Source organism: Cuculus canorus, chromosome Z (assembly GCF_017976375.1).
Source record: "Cuculus canorus isolate bCucCan1 chromosome Z, bCucCan1.pri, whole genome shotgun sequence".
Lineage (NCBI taxonomy): Eukaryota > Metazoa > Chordata > Aves > Cuculiformes > Cuculidae > Cuculus > Cuculus canorus.
In genome coordinates, this window is record NC_071441.1 from 65,015,923 (window position 1) to 65,036,230 (window position 20,308).

The window sequence follows — 20,308 nt, forward strand, 5'->3', positions numbered from 1 at the left end:
CTGACTTAGGATTTCCAATGTGAAATGAAGTCAACGGGTGATTCTCAGAAGTGAAAACAAGGCTTGAGATGAAGACAGTAGGAAAGAGAAAACCTATTTCTACAAGTCTGCTCTTCAGGATGTTAGCAGCATCATACTTATGCCCACTGTAGGAGAGGATAAGGTGTGAGACCAGCTAAAGAACATGAAGGTGCACAAGTCCTTTAGACCTGATGAGAGGCATCCACAGGTCCTGAAGGAACTGGCAGATTCATATTTGAGAAGTTATGGCAGTCCAGAGAAGCTCCCACTGACCAGAAAAGGGGAAACATAATTCCCATTTTTAGGAAAAGATAAAAAGGAAGACCCAGAGAACTATAGATCAGTCAGCCTCACCTCTGTACCTGGCAAGATCATGCAGCAGATCCCCCTGGATCTGCTGAGGCACTTGGAAAATAAGGAGGTGGTTGGCAACAACCAATATGGCTTCACTACGGGCAAATTTTACCTGATAAATTTGGTGGTCTTCTACAATGGGTCTACAGCATTGGTGGATAAGGGAAGAGTAACTAACACCATCTACCTGGACTTGTGCAAAGCATTCAACACTGTCTTGCACACTATTCTTGTCTCTAAAGTGGAGAGACATGAATTTGACAGATGAACCACTTGATGGATAAGGAATTGGCTGGCTGGTCACACTGAAAGAGTTCTGCTCAACAGCTCAATGTCCAAGTGGAGACTGGTGACAAGTGGTGTTCTGTAGGGGTCGGTATTGGGACTGGTGTTGTTTAGCATCTTCGTTGGAGACATGGACAGTGGGATTGAGTGCACTTCTAGGAAGTTTGCTGATGACACCAAGCTGAGTGGTGTAGCTGACACATAGGAGGTAAGAAATGCCATCCAGAGGGACCTCAATAGACTTGAGATGTGGGCCTGTGTGAACTTCAGAATGTTCAACAAGGCCAAGAGCAACGTCCTACAGCTGAGTCGGGGCAATCCTAAACACAATTACAGGCTGGGCAGAGAATGGATCGAGAGCAGCCCTGAAGAGAAGGACTTCGAGGTGCTGGTGAATAATAATCTCGACATGAACCAGCAATGTGCCCTTGCAGCCCAGAAAGCCAACCATAACCTGAGCTGCATCAAAAGGAGTTCTGGATTCCTCAGCACAGGAAGGACATCAATCTGTTAGAGCAAATACAGAAGAGAGTTACAAAGAGGGTTGCTCAAAGCCTCGTCCAAACTGGCCTTGAACTCCACCAGGGATGGGGCATCCATGACTTCTCTGGGTGACCTGTGCCAGCAGCTCACCACCCTCACAGGAAAAAAAAATCTTCCTAATATCTAATCTAAATATTTCTTTTTCATCTTAGAAGTTTTACACCTCATCCTGTTACTGCACTTCCTGATAAAGAGCCCCTCCCCATCTTTCCTGTAGGCCCCCTTTTAGCACTGGAAGGTTTTTACAAGATCTCCTTGAAGCCTTCTCTTCTCCAGGCTGAACAACCCAAACTCTCTCAGCATGTCCTTGTATGGAAGGTGCTCAAGCCTTCTGATCATCCTTGTAGCCTCCTCTGATCCCGTTCCAACAGCTCCATATCCTTCTTATATTGAGAATTCCAGAACTGGACACAATACCCCAGATGAGGTCTCACAAGAGAGGAACAGAGGGGCAGAATCACCTGCCTCAGCCTGCTGGCCACGCTTCTTTTGATGCAGCTCAGGATACAGTTGGCCTTCTGGTTTGCGAGCGCATACTGGGGACTCATGTCAAGCTTCTCGACAACCAGTAAGTCCTTCTCTGCAGGGCAGCTCTCAATCATGTCATACCCCATCGTGTATTGAAATCAGAGATTGCCTCGACTCAGGTGCAGGACCTTGCACTTGGCCTTTTTGAACCTCATGACGTTGTCACACCTACACTCCTGAAAAATCCCCAGACCATCCATTAACTGAATCAAGGAGACACCCTGGTTCTTACATATATCCTTTCTCATTATTTCTAGCTCCTGATACAACATGTACCATCATGCACTCAAACCTACTGGAGTGTTAAGTGGGAAGTGGCATTGACTCCCAAAACCATCAACTTCATTATTCACTTGTTCTAGAATTTGGATTCTCAGACACGGGAGCCTAGGAAAGCCTCAGCTGAAAAGGAGGAGTTTGTGTAATTTAAAGACGCTCCCTGGTTTTGTTGATATTTATTGAGAAACATTAAAACTGGAGATAGAAGAGTTCGGAAAGCAAGTTGCGCATAGTCAGCAAACTAGTATGAGTGTATCAAGTAGTACTGGTCACAGAGAAACATAAAAAGAATGAGGAAAGAGTAAACGAAATAGGAGAAAATCAAACTGAAAATCAAACAAGTTCTAAAATACCCACAGTTGCTGGCACATCAGAAGTAAGGAATCTTGAGGGAATAAGTAAGGAATGTCATTTAACTCATGCTGTCAGAGTCACAGAAATGGAGCCACTTATCTGAAACAATGTCTGATAAATTATTACACAGCTTGTTTAAGACTGATCAATGTCAGTCCATCTTAGCTGAAACCAACCCCTTGGCAGGCCAGGAATCTCCCCTGAAGATGGCAGAAATTCTCTTAGCATTTCTTCAGACCATAAGCACAGAGATTTGGGCAAGTTTCCATATGATTTAATGAAAAAATGCAATTTTGTAAATAGCCATTTTGCTGAAAGCCTGCTATTTAGTCAGTTTGGCACTATGAAATTGGAGACTAAAAAGTGCACAAAGCTATAACAGTGGTATTGAGCAATCTTCTTGCAAATACTGTACATTTCACAGATTCACTTGCAGTTTACTTCAACATATTTTTCTCCCTACCATGATTACAGAGGCAGGAACAGCAAGGCACAGGGAGACAAGCCTGTCTTCACGAAGGTTTGCAGACATGGCAGACAGGAGAGAGAGTAACACAGCCCTGTGGATGGAGACAGCTGAAGAAAGGGACCTCCAGCAATGTTTTTTAAGATAAAGCAGTGATTTCTGCAAAGGTGCTCCTATGCTGCCCTAGTTCCTTGGGGAACGAATTTGCTGCCTGGGAGCATACTGCAGGGACTGCAGTGGCTGCTCCTGTCCTCTGGCTGGTGTCTGCGCTGGGGACAGAGGGAGACTTCTTATGCACAGGTGTGTTCAGGCTCTTCTCACTACACTAAAGTCATTAAACCTCTATATTTTTCTTCAAACCTTAGAAAAGTGGTGAGGGATTTAATGTAATGTTTAATTAGATGCCTTTCAGCCCTTAGATCAATAAACAGTGCAGTATTTGTCCACACAGTTATCCCTTCACCAAGATTGCACAGTTTGCATGAGGAGTAGCAGTCACTGGTGAGACACCTGTGCACCAGTTAGCACTTCTTCTCTATCTATTCATGCATAGCTGAGTGGTTTTCTACTTCAGTATTTCCCCTAGGGCAATTTCTGAAGCAAGACCTCTTAGTTTCCAGAGGGATCTGCCATGGACCCTTCCTGCCACTTTCTGTAGCATCCAATTGCTAATTTTCTACTGCCTCTACAAAAGTGTGAAAGGCTCTTGGGATGCTTTGGGAGCTTGTCCAGCCAGAAGCTCCCATGCCTGCCAGGCTTCTACAGGGACATATATATTTTGCAGATACAGACTGTACAATATTTATGTTCCATAAGGACAGATATTTGTCCCTGCTTAATGGTTAGCACAAGACGTGCAATAAAAATAATAATTAAAAATAGTTAAAAAAAGGAATATTAGCAGGATAAAGTCTGAGACAAAAGCAGTCTACTTCCTTTACTTTTGCTTTATTAATTGCTAACACTTTGCTCGATAACACATAGAAGAAATATGGGTAGCTTGGAAGCCAAGACTCAAACTCACACCCAGTGTCTGCACAGAGCCTGTTTTCTACACCAGGCCAACCCTCCTCTTGGAGAACCTCCATACCCAATGGGAACCCCCTAAAGGTGATGGCCAGGCTATCACCAAACGATGGTCCAAAGATCATTTAATCAGGCAGACAGACACAGCCTTTGGTCTGAGCCAACATGCTCCTGATGCAGTATTTCCAACACTCAATGTTATAAATGAAGCTACAGACTAATCGCCCATCTGCACGAAAGGAATGGGGGACAGGTCAAATCCTTGAGTCCTTAATCAGTTCTTAGACCACAACTTACTTGCAAATGCCTGTCTCTTGGAATAAGAATCAAGTGTAGGCACTGGCTCAAAACCAGTGGCATCTGACACTTTGTGGTGTGTTTTAAGTTAAAAAAAGAGCTAATTCATCACTTTAATTGCTATTTTCAAATATTTTTCAATACTAATACTGCAGCTACTTGATTCCAAAATGAGAGGAGGACATCTTACATAGATGAAAGCGTAACTTAAGATGATAACTTAGCAAATATGATGCCAACTTTTTTCTGCACTCGACATTAGCTGTAATATAGTAGATCTGCAACATGATCATTATTGCTTGTTCCATTTCCTCTATTAGAGATAATAGTCAATACAATACCCTCATTTCCTTATTGCTGATGGCAGCATTGCCAGACTTTTGACTGTAAATCTTCTTTTCTCTGTGTGCTGCAAAACCAGCTTTGCACTCAACTTAAAACAAGTCTCCAAAAATGTTTTTGACAAGATAATTCTGAATCAAGGTGGGGTAATAAAACCCACTCTATTTTTCTTCTAACAATTTGAATAAAACCCTAACAAGAAAAATTTCAAATCTGTTTTACAACAAACGAGAAAAAACGATGACTGTAAGCTAGCAAAATGATGAATCTACTCATTCAAAATGTCCTCACTCTCTAAAACAGATTATCGTATGTATGGAGCCATTTGTTACTTAATACTGCTTCAGAAACAGCACATTTAGGACACAAATGCACTTCTCTCACAGGCAGTGGCAGCGCTTTGGTAGGTTTCTTACATAACTTGACATTTTACCTACTTGCTTATTTGTTTTTGACAGCAATGTGCTAGAAAGCCCTCACTGGGACACTCACAAAACGCTTGTTAAAAAGTTGTCACCAAATGGAAGAAAAGGCCAAGATGATTTCCTGGCTTCCATGCAGTCATTTCTGTATGTGATGTGTTAAATCACTCCTCTGCAAAAGGATTCACCTTCAAGCCTCAAAGTCAAATTTTGAAGAAATAAACCCTTTGTGTCTGGAATACATCAAATGGCAGCTATTTATTAAAAAAAAAACAAACCCAAACCAAACCAACCATAATGCCTTAGGATGGAAACCATTACTTCTCCCTGGAAGTCACTAAGTTGTATGCCATATACATAGCCACAGTTGCCATTCAGACTCATATGATTGTCCCATAAAACACAGCTTGATATCAATCCACCCATTGGTCCTGCATGCCTTCACTGACTGTGGTCATAAGAAGGTACATGCAAGCAACAAAAAGTCCTCTTCCGTTATTTCATTTCTCATCTCTGTTTGACACCCTGCCTTGATATGTAGTGTTTATTATGCATGAGTCACATTTTTTATGGATGTTGTTTTTAGAAATATTGTTAGTCTTTATTTTGCAGTATACCACAATAACTAATAAAGTGGGTGTTTATACTGTTTCAGGAGGTTACAAAAATGATCACATCAGACAGTATATGCTGCTCATTATGGCAAACTAATCTGTATTTTTTCTTGTCCTGTGATTTGACTACACAAATATAATTATAAATGGTAAAAATATAATTATATAATTTCTTTTCCCTTACTGTGACTTCAAGTGCACTACAAAACTATTTGTAGTAAGGTATTCCTATTAGACGATTCCATTCAGTCACTGTCTCATACTTTCCCTCAGGATAAGACTTCACAGGGAATTGAGAATACCTGTCAATCATCCAGATTTTATTAAATCAGTTAGTACAACCAGTGTATCTGCTGTGATGTTTCTTGTATTGATTTGCATATCAAAGAGATGATGCTCTGAGAGTTTTTGACAGTTGCTTTACTTACAGATCCACCTTCAGGCCAGATATTACACTACAGCTCATGACTTACAACTGTTGTATACACAGTAATGACTACTGTCACGTTGAGTTTACATCTAAGTATACATAGTTTTGTCACATCCACAGAACTAGTTTAATAGAAGTAGATAAAACTGCCATTATGATGGCTTACGTAGTAGAACGTGTTCTTCAGAACATCTGTTTGATCAACCATATACAAGCTAGGTAAGCTCCTTCAAGGTCAAGAAAGATGCAATACAAAAGAAAGCAATTCTGTTGTGTTACTTTTCAACTGACAGAGTTGGAAACATATCATATATTTATATATGGGCATGAAGGAGAGGAGACAAAATTTAACATGTTGCACATGACACAGAAAAAAGGCAGGCAACCCATCGAGAAACCACTTTGGGGCACAGCCTTGATGGGAAGCAGAGACAGGTGCATCACCTACAAAACTGGCCAGCATGGCTGATGTTGAAACTGCCTGCTCTCTTCCCCACCCCAATTCCGAAAGCCTTTAGAATAATTAGGACTTCACAAAATAGCAGGCATGGCATCTATTTTCACATACTTTGTCTACAGAACATAAGCATGCAACTATGCAGTTACGTCCTTGAATACGGAGAAACCACTTGGATGAAGTGAAAGTTACTATAATCTCCTAGGTCAGAGATGTACAAGATTTTACACACTATATTAATTTTTATTTTCAGAAAACAAAATGTCTTTTAATTAAGAAAAAAATTTATCAAAGAACAGCACTGATTTTCAATGATTTAATAGATGACTGAGCCCAATTTGTAATTACAGCTTTATTTTACCATATTTATTTTAATGAAATGCAAATGTTCTCAGTGTAATTTTCAAATTGCTCTTAGATTTATGTATGACATGCTTGCATATCATGTACATATGCAAATCTGTTATCCAATTAAACATAATTCCAGCTAGGCATTTAACTAGAAATGAGTAAAAACAAGTAGATCCCTGCACAATTTCTGTGCAGTTTGTGCAAGGCCTACTGACACAAGCCATGCAGATGTCTTCAACGTGAATTTTTTGACATTAGTAATTTTTCTGAGGATGCTGATGTCTCCCCTGCTAAAATGGAAATCCTTTGCAAAATATTTCAATATCTACAATCACACATGACATTATATACAGAATTCCCAATTTTTTTTTACTATTTTACACAGGTCTTTACACTGTGTTGTAATACCTAGGCATCCCTGTAATTCTCTTTTGTGGAATTCAGCTTCATTTTCTACAGAACCAAGCCCCAGGTTTCTTTGCTACTTGTCTCAACATACTTACTGTTCTTAATGGTGTGCTTTTTTAGGCCTGGCTAAGTATATATTGATAATAAATTGCATTTGCTTTGTTCAGAATTTCAGAATTTCAGAATTCTGTGAAATTACACCTTAGCTAAGTTCACCTTGTAGCTGATGGCTAGAAGTAAATTCCAACAGCTGCCCATAGCTCTAGCAAGCGCTAACTGAATGTACAGAAAAAATGAAACTTTATCTTCATTTAATAATGCCTACTTTTCTTTGAATTCTAAACCCCATGAATATTTGAATTAATTCTCTTTGATCTCAGCCAGTCGTTAAAAAGTTGGTTACCTCATCTGGTCTAAGCTCTAATTATTAGACATACCATTGCCTAAGGGTCTGTAAAATATATTTGCAAGCCTCACATTTGCAATAGGTTCTTGCCTACTATCAAATAGCTCATTGTCAGACAGATCAAAGTTCACTGAAATGAATAGAAACCTTTAAGCTAGATTCTCCCTTTTAAACCTGCAAGTGGCTAAGTGCCCTCCATCTTTGCAATTGCAGCTGAGAATTCAGCGTGCTCCCTGGGAATTTAAGCTGACAAGGAATTGAATAGGAGTGCAGGCATACAATGAGGTCTGAAGTGGCAGAAAATTGGAATAAAAAATAGAAATGAAAATGGAGGTGGTCCCACATACAGCTTCAGGAAAATGTTCCTATCTAGACAAGATAATGGCCACTCAGAAGAAAACAACCTATTATAAAATGTGATGGGAAATTTAACTTGGAGACCGCTGGATGAGTTCAAAACTACATACAGAAGGTATGCAAGTAACTACCCTAGTTACAAAAAGTAAATTGTTAAAAATAATTTCAAATTTAAATATAATGAAAAAGGTAATTTAACCCTCAAGCAGAAACCTATTGCTTTGACACTACTGCAGAATAGGCAAGAAGGAACACCGTTTAATTTTAGTGACAAATACAAGACTTTGAAATTATACATTAAAAAATATGAGTGTCAGATTCATCTTCTACTGACTGACATCTCAGGTATGACTTGAACTCCGTAACATCAATAACTCATTCTGCAAGGTGGGCAGTGAAGATTTGGCTCAGGAAATGTCTGTGCAGAAATTCATTTATTGCATTAACAGAAAAACTGCATCTAGAATAGCCATGCATGAAAACCACAGTGTATACGACTGATCCTCTAAGAAGGAGAGAAAATACAACGATGTGCTACGAGCAGCTGCCTTCAAACACATCCCCTTTCAGGAATGAAATTCACTGTGCTCTGAGATATTGGGTAGCAACAAAACCTCCCTTCCTGTTCAAAATAGCACAGCAGAAGAGCTAAAAAGAGAAATGTTGGTTTGCCCTAGTTTTGCACAAGCCTTTTAAGTTATGAATGAAGTAACTTCCCAGCTTAGAGAACAGTGGAAGAATATACAAATAAGGCGAAGGTGAAGAAGAAAGAAAAAGGTAAGTTGTTCCCACTAAAAGCAAATACAATCACGCACTGGGAACACTGGGTCAGGTGTAACCAGCAGAAAGAAAAATCACGGAAACAGACAAAATGGATGCGGTGGTCTTCAAAACAATACTAGGCTTTGTTATTTTCTCTGTTCTTGGGAGGACAAATGTCTGATATATATGCTAGTTTGTGACTTGGAAGATAATCTTTCATTTTCTGTGTGCTGCTCTGACTGCTTGCCTAATACCTGGTAAGCCAGCTAGAGCTAGGCTTTCAGGTACTCAGCTATTACAAGAAACAGATACACCTAGAGTCTTCATGTGATTTTTTTTTTTTTTTTTTTGAAGAGCATTATTCTATTTGGTTTAACAATTTCAAAAAGAAATTGAACAAAAATGTTTAGGTGCTTTTAAAATACCACTTTACACTTTGATTTAATCCTTTCAAAGTGTCTCAAAAAACCTTTGCTAAATGAAGACATAACACCTCTTTATGTCAATGATCCCCTGTGAAGGCAGATCCATTACTATAATATCAAAACAGCCCTTAACGAGGGATTTATAAAACAAGTAGACAGAATAACTGAAGAGAGTTCAGTAAAGGGAAGGCTGAGTGCTTCTCTTGCTAATTTCTGAAAACTGCACAAGTCAAAATGCCTAGCTGGTGCCAGGAGGGAATTAGTTGGCATGATCTGCTTGGGGAGATTGTACAATTATTTGCTTTTAAGAATGATCTATGGATATATTTCCTTTCATTCTAGAAAGATTACTCTTCTGCAGCAGTATTTTCCAGTTTCTAATGTTAATCCTCATTCTGCTCACAAATGCCACTCTGTCAACACTACGGCCTTGATGTAACACAATATTTCAGTTGGCCTGTGAAGGTCCCAGTTTGGGAACTGCAGTTTCCACAGCCTTCCCAGCTCTGGCATGGATGTTCTAGTGTGAGCTGTAAGAGTGAAAGTCAATACAAACCATCCTATGCAAGGACCTAATATAATGATCTATAAAAATTCAGACTATTGCATGCTCATATATAAGTCAGATTTCTAGTTTCTGTATGTCTCTGTTCCATTTATTTCAGCCAAGCTATTCAAATTCACAGGAGCTGAAGACCTTCCTGTCTTTTAAAATACAGAGCTGAAACATCTTCTACAACATCTTTCAGCAAAACATCATCACAATTTTTGCAACAGGATGATAAATAACATAGGATCATCTTATCTGGGGCACTTACAGCAGAAGAAAAAATTGGTCATAAAATAATAATATGGCCCAATTTTAACAAGTTTATACAAATGTATTATGTTGTGCACTAAACTTAAATATATAGTTTAGATTACTTTGGATGAAAGTGACTTAACAAGCATCAGATCATTCAGAAAGTAGCATCAATTGACCATTATGGTCTTATCTAGTTACTGCAGTAAACACCAGTTCTCACATCCTTTCTACTGTAAACAGGCTAACAAATAATACAGAACCACGATTTATAGGAGTATTTCACAATGGGCTATTTTATTACCATCCCAGGTATACATGCAGGTCTGCCTGTTCCCTCTGAATTAATCACACTGCAGCTGTAACCACATTAATTTCTCCTCACTGCTAGGTACCTTCCGCAAAGGTCATTCACCACCGCAAGTCCTACCCTGAGGACAGCTCTTTTGAGACTGCATCTCCATGGATGAGATCCTGCCTTACCACTACCATCCTTCAAAATAGCCCTTTAGGCTGACCTTTCCTTTTCATAGGTCATTAACAGTTGCGTTTTCTTTGAGAAGTCTGACAGTCCAGAAATATACCCAAAATCAGTCATATCCCATCTGCACACCTCTGAGCACTTGTGTCTACGTCAAGATCTTTGCAGTGCTTCTGTTACCTGTCTGCTTCATTCTAAACACATGCTGCAGACAGCCACACAGTGTCACTGGATAAAATATAAAATACTCTCCTGCTGAATCTGAAATCAGACTGTCAGACATGGCAGAAGGCAAAATCTTTAGCATCCATCTCTCCTCAGGCCTTGCTAACATCTTATTTTCAAAAAGGAAAAGAGACTCTCTACTATTAGTCTGAAATCCTCAGTGTGTCCCAATTGGAATGTTTTTTGTTGTCCAACACATCCCCTTTCTTCTGTACTGGAAGTGATCAATGCTAGTGTATACACTAGACTTTTGACCATTTTCTTTCATCTGACTGCTGGTTTGGTGAACAAATGGTATGAAATCAGATGGGAGGGCTACAAATGGCTGAGAAATATGGATCCTGTACAGAAATACTGTATGTAGCTTCTAGAAGCCTTCTTGTCCTAAAAATCTTTATGCCTTTCTCTAAGTAGCAGAATGTGAAATAGTTGTACAAAATTGCAAACATTTGAACAAACACCAAATTTAGAGGAAGTAGGTATACTAGGAACTGCACAGCCTGCTGAGACCAAACTTTATTCTGGTCTCTCTCAGTATTACTCTCAGTCGGTGTTATGTACAATTTGAAGAGCAGCAAGAATTGATTTTTGGTTAGACATGTTGTAACCCACAAAGTACACTTCCCCATTGTATAAGTATTCTTGTGATGAGCCTTGTTTGTATAAATGCTTCTGCATAGTGTCAAAAAGTGTGATGGGTTACCTTTAGGCAAGAACTGCAAAAGAAGCATAACTATTTTCATGGTGATATTATGCAGAAATCTCTGACATAAATTCTTGTAAATCTTTAGACTAGCTAACATGCTTGTTGAATCCTTCTAAATTGAGAAGAAAAGTAATGGACTGGTTCACTTTTTCAAGGTTCCAAATAAATTACTGTGACATGCTGTGCCAAAAAAAGAATGAGAGACTACACAAGGGCTAGTGATTTCAAATTACTTTTAGAGCTAAGTTAATCAGTGCTGAACTTCACAGGTTTTTGAGATTGGACAGAGAATGCACTCCACCGTAACAGATGACTTAGAGCATTAAATGTATTGCTGACTGCCATCCAAAGTCACTCCCTGTCCCTCAAGTGCCACTACCTTAAAAAAAAAAAAAATCAATACAAAATTAATTATAGGAGGGAATTTGTGTGGGTTATTTCCAGTGAACTCCACTTCTTTCACACATAAGTGTTTGTTGAGCTATTATCGATGGTTGGACTCTATGATCTTAAAGGTCCTTTCCAAACAAAACCATTCTGTGACTATAGATGAGAGATTAGGCGGTAAGAATATAATGTTAGAGAATACTCACAGCAACTGCCTCCAGGATCTGTTTAACAGCATCAGCAGCATCTCGTTCACTGTAGTAGCCCTTTTCCACAATCCTACAGAGGAAACAACAAGAGAAATTGTGTTTAGGATTTTGCATTAAGGTAAATAAACCACTGAGGCAAAATCTGCTCTTCAAAAATGAGCTAGAAAACAATCAAATATAAATAAGCCTGGGATACTGGAGTGCCCCTTAAAGAATAGAAAACAATCCTTTTGCCACTGAAGTTACCTTTGATTCCCAGTTAAATGAGGAACTGGAGATAAAATATTAACTTGGTAAGAAGCTTGTAATGCATACACATTCCGTTGAAAGGTTCTGAAACTCTTGAAAACCCAGGGAATCTCATTTTACTCACATTAAACTAGGTATCTGTTAGGAACTGCTTTTTTACTTCTATATTGAACCTAAGAGTACATATACACTATTTATGTATTTGTTTGTTTGTTTATTGGTCATATCTTTTGATTTTTTACCATATTCAAAGCTCAAGAAGACACACACTGACTGTCTAGAAAGAGAACCTCTGGTCCCAGTTATACATCTTATAAAATTATCTCCTGAAAGCACACCACACGAAGCAGGAGAACAAGAAACCTATAACGTCTGAAGACAAAAGTTACTGGAAATATCATTTGCCTCAGGGTCCAGAAACAGATTCTGCTTGTGGCAGGAAGGGTGTCTTCCTTCCTCCTGTCTCCCCCCTTTTACAGTATCTTTTCATCACTTCTCTTCTTCAAAATATCAGACTGATATTGAGCTACCTCCAATGCAACTACTTACTGCTTTACAAAAGCTGACAGGAAAGGGTTGGCTAATGTACCTATGAAAGACACTACTACATATCATTGGAAGATTAAATGCAGTATGAACAATGCAAAGATAATAATCCACTAGAGACAGATCTAACAAGCATGGCACTGCAGAAAATGGTCTTATACAGAGATATTCCTAACCAACCGCAATTACTTCACCTTAACACTGTATTCACAGATAACTAAGACTATTCGTATGGCATCAGTAACAGCAAGCAATCTTTTTCAAACAGGAGTTCTTTTATTTCACCATGATTTCTTGGCTGCAGAATTATTTGGTCTTATTTCTAGAAGGTTTATTTTTCATAGAGTCCTTCAGCTACCATCCTATATGCACTGCTTCACTTCTAATTGGCCTGCATCTCCTTTGTATTTTAGTACTTCCAGCTCTTCCTCTGCTTTGTTCATCTTTTTAAACCATTACAAAGACGTTTGCTTGAACTTAACCACCACAAGAGTAAAACAAGCAAAGTTTACTCAATGAGACATTATTTTAGGCTTTTAGTCTCAGGTTCAGAAAGGAGGTTATGAAAAATAATAGATTACACAGTTAAATGCTACAATGTTCAGCCTGGAGGAGAGAAGGCTCTGAGGAGATACTATAGCGACCTTCCAGTACCTGAAAGGGCCTACAGGAAAGCTGGAGAGGGACTATTCGTAAAGGTTTGTGGGGATAGGGGAATATTTGTGGGGCAATGAGTATAAACTGGAGAGGGGCAGATTTAGACTAGACATAAGGAGGATTTTCTTCACTTTGAGAGTTTTGAGGCCCTGGCATAGTTGCCCAGGGAAGCTGTGGCTGCCCCATCCCTGGAGGTGTTCAAGGTCAGGTTGGATGAGGCCTTGGGCAGCCTGGTCTAGTGGGATGTCCCTGTCCATGGCAGGGGGGTTGGAACTGGATGATCTTTAAGGTTCCTTCCAACCCAAACTATTCCATGATTCTATGATGCTATGATTCTGTATACTTGAAAGGAAATTCCTCCTTAGCTATTTCAGGCTCTCTGAAATATCTTCCTCTGGTAGGTTACACGGTGAGACTTGAGTCCCAGTAATCCTCATTTGGGTCTTTGTTATCCCAGATAAACCAGTTTGGTTTCCTTCTCTTTTTTAGTTTGAATAAAGTATTTAGTGTCAGCCAGCATCCATAAGCATTTCTCAGAATACAGACTTCACCCCCATTCCACTTTTCTCCTTTTCCCTCCTGGCATTTTGGATGCTAACCCACTCCTCCCACCACGGCACAAGAAGCACGTTAAAACAGTACTCATTTTACAGGATATCATGTATTGCAGACATTCACAACCATATTCTTTTAGGAATGCAATTTTAAGTAGGGCACAGGAGACCATAACAAAATTTCAAATTTGGTAACAAGGCAGTAAAGTCCAGAATTCTGCTGTGCTACTTTAACCCTCTGCTTTCAAACTGTCATAGATTTTTGGAATATATTCCACAACGTACTGCAGAAAAAAAGCAGGCAGCGTGAGGCTGCTGCTAGGGATGTACTGCATGCAGGGTAAGCTGCCAGGAGTGTGCTGGGTTGAATTCCACCATTGTTTAGCCATATGTCCCCTGGGAAGGGGTCCCCCAGCTCACGCCTTGAGCCAGCACACTTCATCAGCGACAGGAATACTTCGTGCACCTGACCTCAGAAACACATGCAACAGGAAGTGGAATTTTTTAAGGTTTCCACAGGATTTGAAGTTCTCCGATTTTCCAAAATACATGACTAAGATCAGAGAAATATATGACACTACAGTTACAATTCAATTGACATTTCTCTCTTCATGCAACAAATGTTTAATTTTACTTTATGGTAGACCAGCATTCTTTCTATTCTTTCTTTTTCAAACACATAAACTTGGTGGGGAAAAAAAATCTCTTAAATGTAGCCAAATTCTTTGTATACTCCTCCATACAACAAAACCAAAGAAACGAGGAGCTTCTTGTTAATGACTCAGGCAATGGAGGAAAGGAAACTTTTGATTACCTGACATCTGGAAATAGAAGAGATCAAAGGAACAAACAAAACTGTCCTCCTGACCACAGAAGAACAGACCACTCTGACTTAGACAACCATATGTTGGTATGGATAAGATACTCATCATTTACATTTAAACGCACAACAGAAGAAGGACATAGACACTAAAGATGAAGCCATTGTGAATTCACGCTCTACAGTAAATAAATGCAATGAAGTGTAGGTCCATATTTCAGGAAAGCAATAAAAATCAACTGCAGAGTTACTGTGCAACGTACATGACTCATCCACTCTTGTTACATGCGAATAGCATGCACTGGCAAACCAATCACAGCTTGTGTCACATGCAGTTAACTTCCTAGTTTTTCAGAAATCTAGACTTCTTACTTATTGCAAATACAGACTTATCACAAAAACAAACCTAATTCTTAATAATAAGCTAGCACATAGAAAACCTAATCCTCTCTAATAATAATAAATGAAACAAAACATACTTCTGGTTAAAAATGAAGATTTGTTTCTAAGGGCATTCTGCTTTAAAAGTAAAATCTGGCTAATATGCAGTAAGGAAGCATACTAAAGGAAGATTATCTTGTACTTTAGGTCCTATAATAATGCTGGGAGATCATTTGCATATCTGTTTTTCACATCCTTCCTGAAGTAGTTTACAAGACAAATAGTAGGTGTGCCAGTTTGCTTTATTATAACAATACTCCTACCTGAGACCAATGAAGTTTCTTTACAAGGTTTTTTCAATTTCAGCCTGCAGATCAACAATGACTCATAGCCCATTTTTCCATAGTGGGAAGGAAACTTTCAGGGATGTCTTGTTTTGTTATTATGGAAGCAAACCCAATTGTTTATGTCTAGTTTACAGAATGATCTTTAAGAAAAGCACAGATGATGGAAGATTAAACCTTCCTCCACAGGAGAGAAAGACATAAACAGTAACAATAAGGAATTAATTAAACACCCTCTTTGATATGCAAATGAAAGAGCCAGGTAGGCCAAAACAGTGCTAGAGTGAAAAACCAGGACAAAGACAGCACAGAATCTGGAAGAAATGATACAGAAATGCTTAAAGGGGGGAAAAAAAACAACGCAACTTGGAGAAACTCTGAGTTTGGTGTCACAAACATCCCTGAAATTCAAGACAGTGCTTCAAATGGTGACATTCTAGGATAAGCAAAAAACATGATGTTGATTAAATAAACTATTCTTAACTGTGATCACATTTGTACAGAATTACTTTTTCATACCTATTTGTGCACAATACTTGAAATATGCCAGTTCAGTTGTTCACACTTGCACCTGGCCAATCATACATCAATCAACTGTACATACTGATGGACATGAAGCTACAGATCTCCTAAGACACCACCTGATTTAATCTTGCCTTTCCAAGCTCATGTGAACATATTTGAGACAAATTGGCTTCTTCATAGAAAGGGAAGCAGGGAAGTGTTTCCTAAAGGCCCTTCCTCATTCTTCTCTCTCATTAACACAAGGGATGAGGATGAAGAATCCCCTTCCTTCCTGGAAATTCTCCCTCTCTGAAAAAGAGGAAACTATTTTTATTTTTTTTTTAAGTATTCTGTCTCCCGCTCTGAAAAGTCTTGTGCCATCAGGTAACAGGGAGCTGCCAAATAATTAGCACTGGGGAAAAAACACCCTTAGCATCACACCACCCAGCAAGGCTGTGGAAATGGTACAATAAATTCCCTGTGATCTATACTCTCTTTTGCAAAGCAGGCAGTCAAAATTTGGCAGCTTCCATATGAACATCAACCATGTACATCCATTCAAGTGTTTAATAATTTGCAGTAATGCTTGCCAGCTTTCATCCAGGATTTCTAGCATTTCTGTTCCCTTGAAATACTGCAAGTTTTCTGGCAATATAAATCCTTTAGTTTTGCACACCATTTTCAGTGTAGCCTCTGGACATCCACTGTGCCACTCTACTGTGGAAGTGCAATGCTTCCTGTGTTGTTTATAATGTTTCCATTATGCAGACCTTCATGAGAGGCTACATGAGCAGAAGCACAAATGCTTTAACAACATTCACCATAATTCTGCAGCCTGCAGTATCATTTGGGAAGATGCACAGGAGTGTCAATCTACTGGAGGGTAGGGAGGCTCTGCAGAGGGATCCGAACAGGCTGGATTGATGGCATGAGGTTCAACAAGGCCAAATGCCTGCATTTGGGGTTCTGCATTTGGGGCACAACAACCCTAGGCGGTGCTACAGACTAGGGGAAGAGTGGCTAGAAAGCTGCCTGGAGGAGAAGGACCTGGGGGTGTTGGTTGACAGCGGCTGAACATGAGCCAGCAGTGTGCCCAGGTGGCCAAGAAGGCCAATGGCATCTTGGCTTATGTCAGAAATGGTGTGGCCAGCAGGACCAGGGAAGTGATTCTGCCTCTGTACTCGGCACTGGCGAGACCGCACCTTGAATACTGTGTTCAGTTCTGGGCCCCTCACTACAAGAAACACATTGAAGGACAAGAGCATGCCCAGAGAAGAGCAACTAAGCTGGGGAAGGGGCTGGGGAACAAGTCTTATGAGGGGTAGCTGAGAGAATTGGGGTTGTTTAGCCTGGAGAAGAGGAGGCTGAGGAGGGATCATGGAGGCTGAGGAGGGACCTATCACTGTCTACAACTACCTGGAAGGAGGTTGGAGCAAGGTGGGTACTGGTCTACTCTCCAAGTGATAGGACAAGAGGAAATGGCCTGAAGTTGTTCCAGCTGAGATTCAGATTAGACATTAGGAAAAATTTCCTCACCAAAAGGGTTATTGGGCACTGGCAGAGGCTGCCCAGGGAGGTGGTTGAGTCACTATCCCTGGAGGTATTTAAAAGATGGGTAGATGAAGTGATCAGGGCTGTGGTTTAGTAGTGGACAGGTACAGTTGGACCTAATGATCTCAAAGGTCTTTTCCAACCAAGCATTTCTATGATTCTATGATTATTCCTTTCAGGATATTCTTCTTAGGACTTCGTACCATACTTTTTTTCATCACATCTGTATGAAGCCACTGAAAGCAAGGGAGTACAGTAAAGTGAGGTAGGCAGTGGTCACACTTGCTCTGCAGAAATTTTATTACTGGTGTGAAGAAAAAAAAAAAGAAAGAGTGCAGACCTGCTAAACTAAACATACTTGATCTGATAATGAGGAAAGAGATGGGGAATCCTGATGTGTCATTTCAGAATCAATTTTCAGAGCAGTATTAAAATTACATTACTGCACAAATTTACAGTTGACTGAAATACATGTCTTTTGGGATTAATGACAAGCATGTCAGCCACAAGTGGAAACAATCTCCTACAAAAACAAACACATGAACATTTCATCACAGAAGGAAAGAGCTAGGCTTTGAGTTTGATTTTTCAATAAGTTACAAAACGGAGGGCCAGATCTTTCTAAATTCTGCAAGAGAAACAGGAACTTGCACAGCTGGTAGTAAAAAAGGAATCAAAATCATCCTGCTTTGAACAAGCAGAGGAGTCATGCAATGACAGAGGATGCTAGCGTGGGATAGTCACTAATGTCACTTCATGTCAATACCTGAAATCCTTCATCAGCACTGGCTACTACACCAGCAGTAAGACCTCTCGGCTACGCATAAGGAAGGGCTGTACATCCTTCTCAGGCAGCACAGCCACCGAGACACTCCTTGCACCATAACAGATCTTGAAACTTGGTTTGGAGACCACCAGGGGGGTAGAGGAAGCAACATGAAAGAGGAAGCAAACAGTACAGGAAATACGAACTTTACCAGCTCCCTAACCCGAAAACTAAAGCCTCTTTATGGGAACCCAGCACGATAACTATTCCAGCAATTTTAAACACAAGCTATTCTTGTGGGTCCTTGCGCAAGAAAATTGAAATCTTACCCACTTTAACAAACTTACTTGTTCCTCCCTCACCATCTAAATTGACTAGTTCTCCTATTCTTAGGTTTGCTTCACTGCTTCCCTCCTACACTGGCCACCCTACCCATCCTCCAGTATAGCCTGAAATATGACTATGTAAAATCTGATTCTTGCTTCCCGTACCTCAAACTTATAAGCGCACTTAGTTTTTACACTAATCAATCCAAATAGCTACTGTAAAAATCTGCAATATTTAGCCATCATTTAATATTGTTACTATAAATACCACTTCTCCACACTGTGAAGCTAGATGCATTTCAGTATTAGGTGAACACAGAAACACGCAATGTAGCTTGCAAAAGGCCTGCTAAATACATATAGCCATCCGAAACAGTAATACTTTTTATTACTTTATCAGTTCCCAACATTACTTGCCTTTCTTTCTTTCCTCACACTATGTCTTTAATTGCTTTGTAGAACATTCTTCATAAATATTGCAAACTCAGAAAAAGCCATCACTGATTTTAGGGTCATTTTCTTTCTGGATTTAGTTGGCTTTTATCCAAAAGTCTTGTACCACATCTTGCCTGTGGGTTGCATCTTGTTACATTATGTATAGTCTCAGGGCACACACTAGCCTATATAAATACAATATCTGTTCCAATGCCTGTATGTGCTAATATTTTTATTTAATATTTGGTTGCATATAAGAAATGTTAATTTATCTAAAATCCTTTGGTAGTCATGGAGATTTTTTCTGCACATATTGACTTAAATTCTTACATAAATTCTTATATTTCATTAAAATGAAATTATAATCTTTCTGTAAGGTAAAGTAAGACTACAAATGAATCCGAAACATGAAAATAAAATGACATCATTCTATTCAAAAGCAAAAAGGTTTCTGCAAGGAACACTTTCTCAATGGCTGATTCATGGATCTATTGTCTTCTCCCTGTAACAAGATGGTTCCAATTCCTTGTTGCTTTAATGCATTTGTTTAGTTATAAGATAAAGTTTACCTCTAAATATGTATATATTTTCCATACCACAGCACTGAAGATTAATAAATACAAAAATTATGGCTGTGATTGAGTCTGTTGATCCTCCCTTATTCTACAAGGATTTTCTTAATTCAGTGCAGAATACTTGTTACTGTCGCTAATGACTCAGGCTGCCTGCCCATTATCTGAAGAAGGATAAAAGGAAGAAGAGAACTGGGGTTGAATCTTGCTCCCAGTCGAACGAGACGTTTTCCTTCAATACCTTGTTTAGAAATTAAATGCAGCACTGCAGTCATTCAGTAAAAACATTCTCCCTCTATTGTTATTATGTAAAAAGCAGTTTCTGATAAAGATGCATGCAGGAGAAATTAGGGTAAGAGTCCATATTTGCTATATTTCATACTAGGGTCTGTTTTCCCCTCTTTAAATTCCTTTCTGCTTCCTGGTCAGCATTTCTAAGCACATACAAATCTACAAAAAAAATCTTGTAGGAAAATCGGGAATTATAGGTTAAAAACCTAGGTAATACTAAATAAATGGCCACATCCTCAAAGGCAGCAATGACCCAGGTATCTGCAGTGAAACTAGTAAAAACAGTTCAGTGTTCTAAAAGACACATTCATCTGGCAGGAGCTTTAATTTCAGTAGGCATTTTTAAAAATAACAGCCTTTATTTCTAGAGGTTGT

The 20,308-nt window shown here is 39.3% G+C and overlaps 1 protein-coding gene across 2 annotated transcripts in view; it reads right to left on the minus strand.

Moving 5' to 3' along the window:
* Positions 1 to 20,308, minus strand: part of CAMK4 (calcium/calmodulin dependent protein kinase IV) — a 164,148-nt gene that overhangs the window by 45,387 nt on the left and 98,453 nt on the right. For both annotated transcript variants that reach the window (XM_054054650.1, XM_054054651.1), the window contains exon 6: positions 11,935 to 12,007. In XM_054054650.1, coding sequence (XP_053910625.1) covers positions 11,935 to 12,007 — 73 coding nt within the window. The remainder of the gene's footprint in view (positions 1 to 11,934; positions 12,008 to 20,308) is intronic.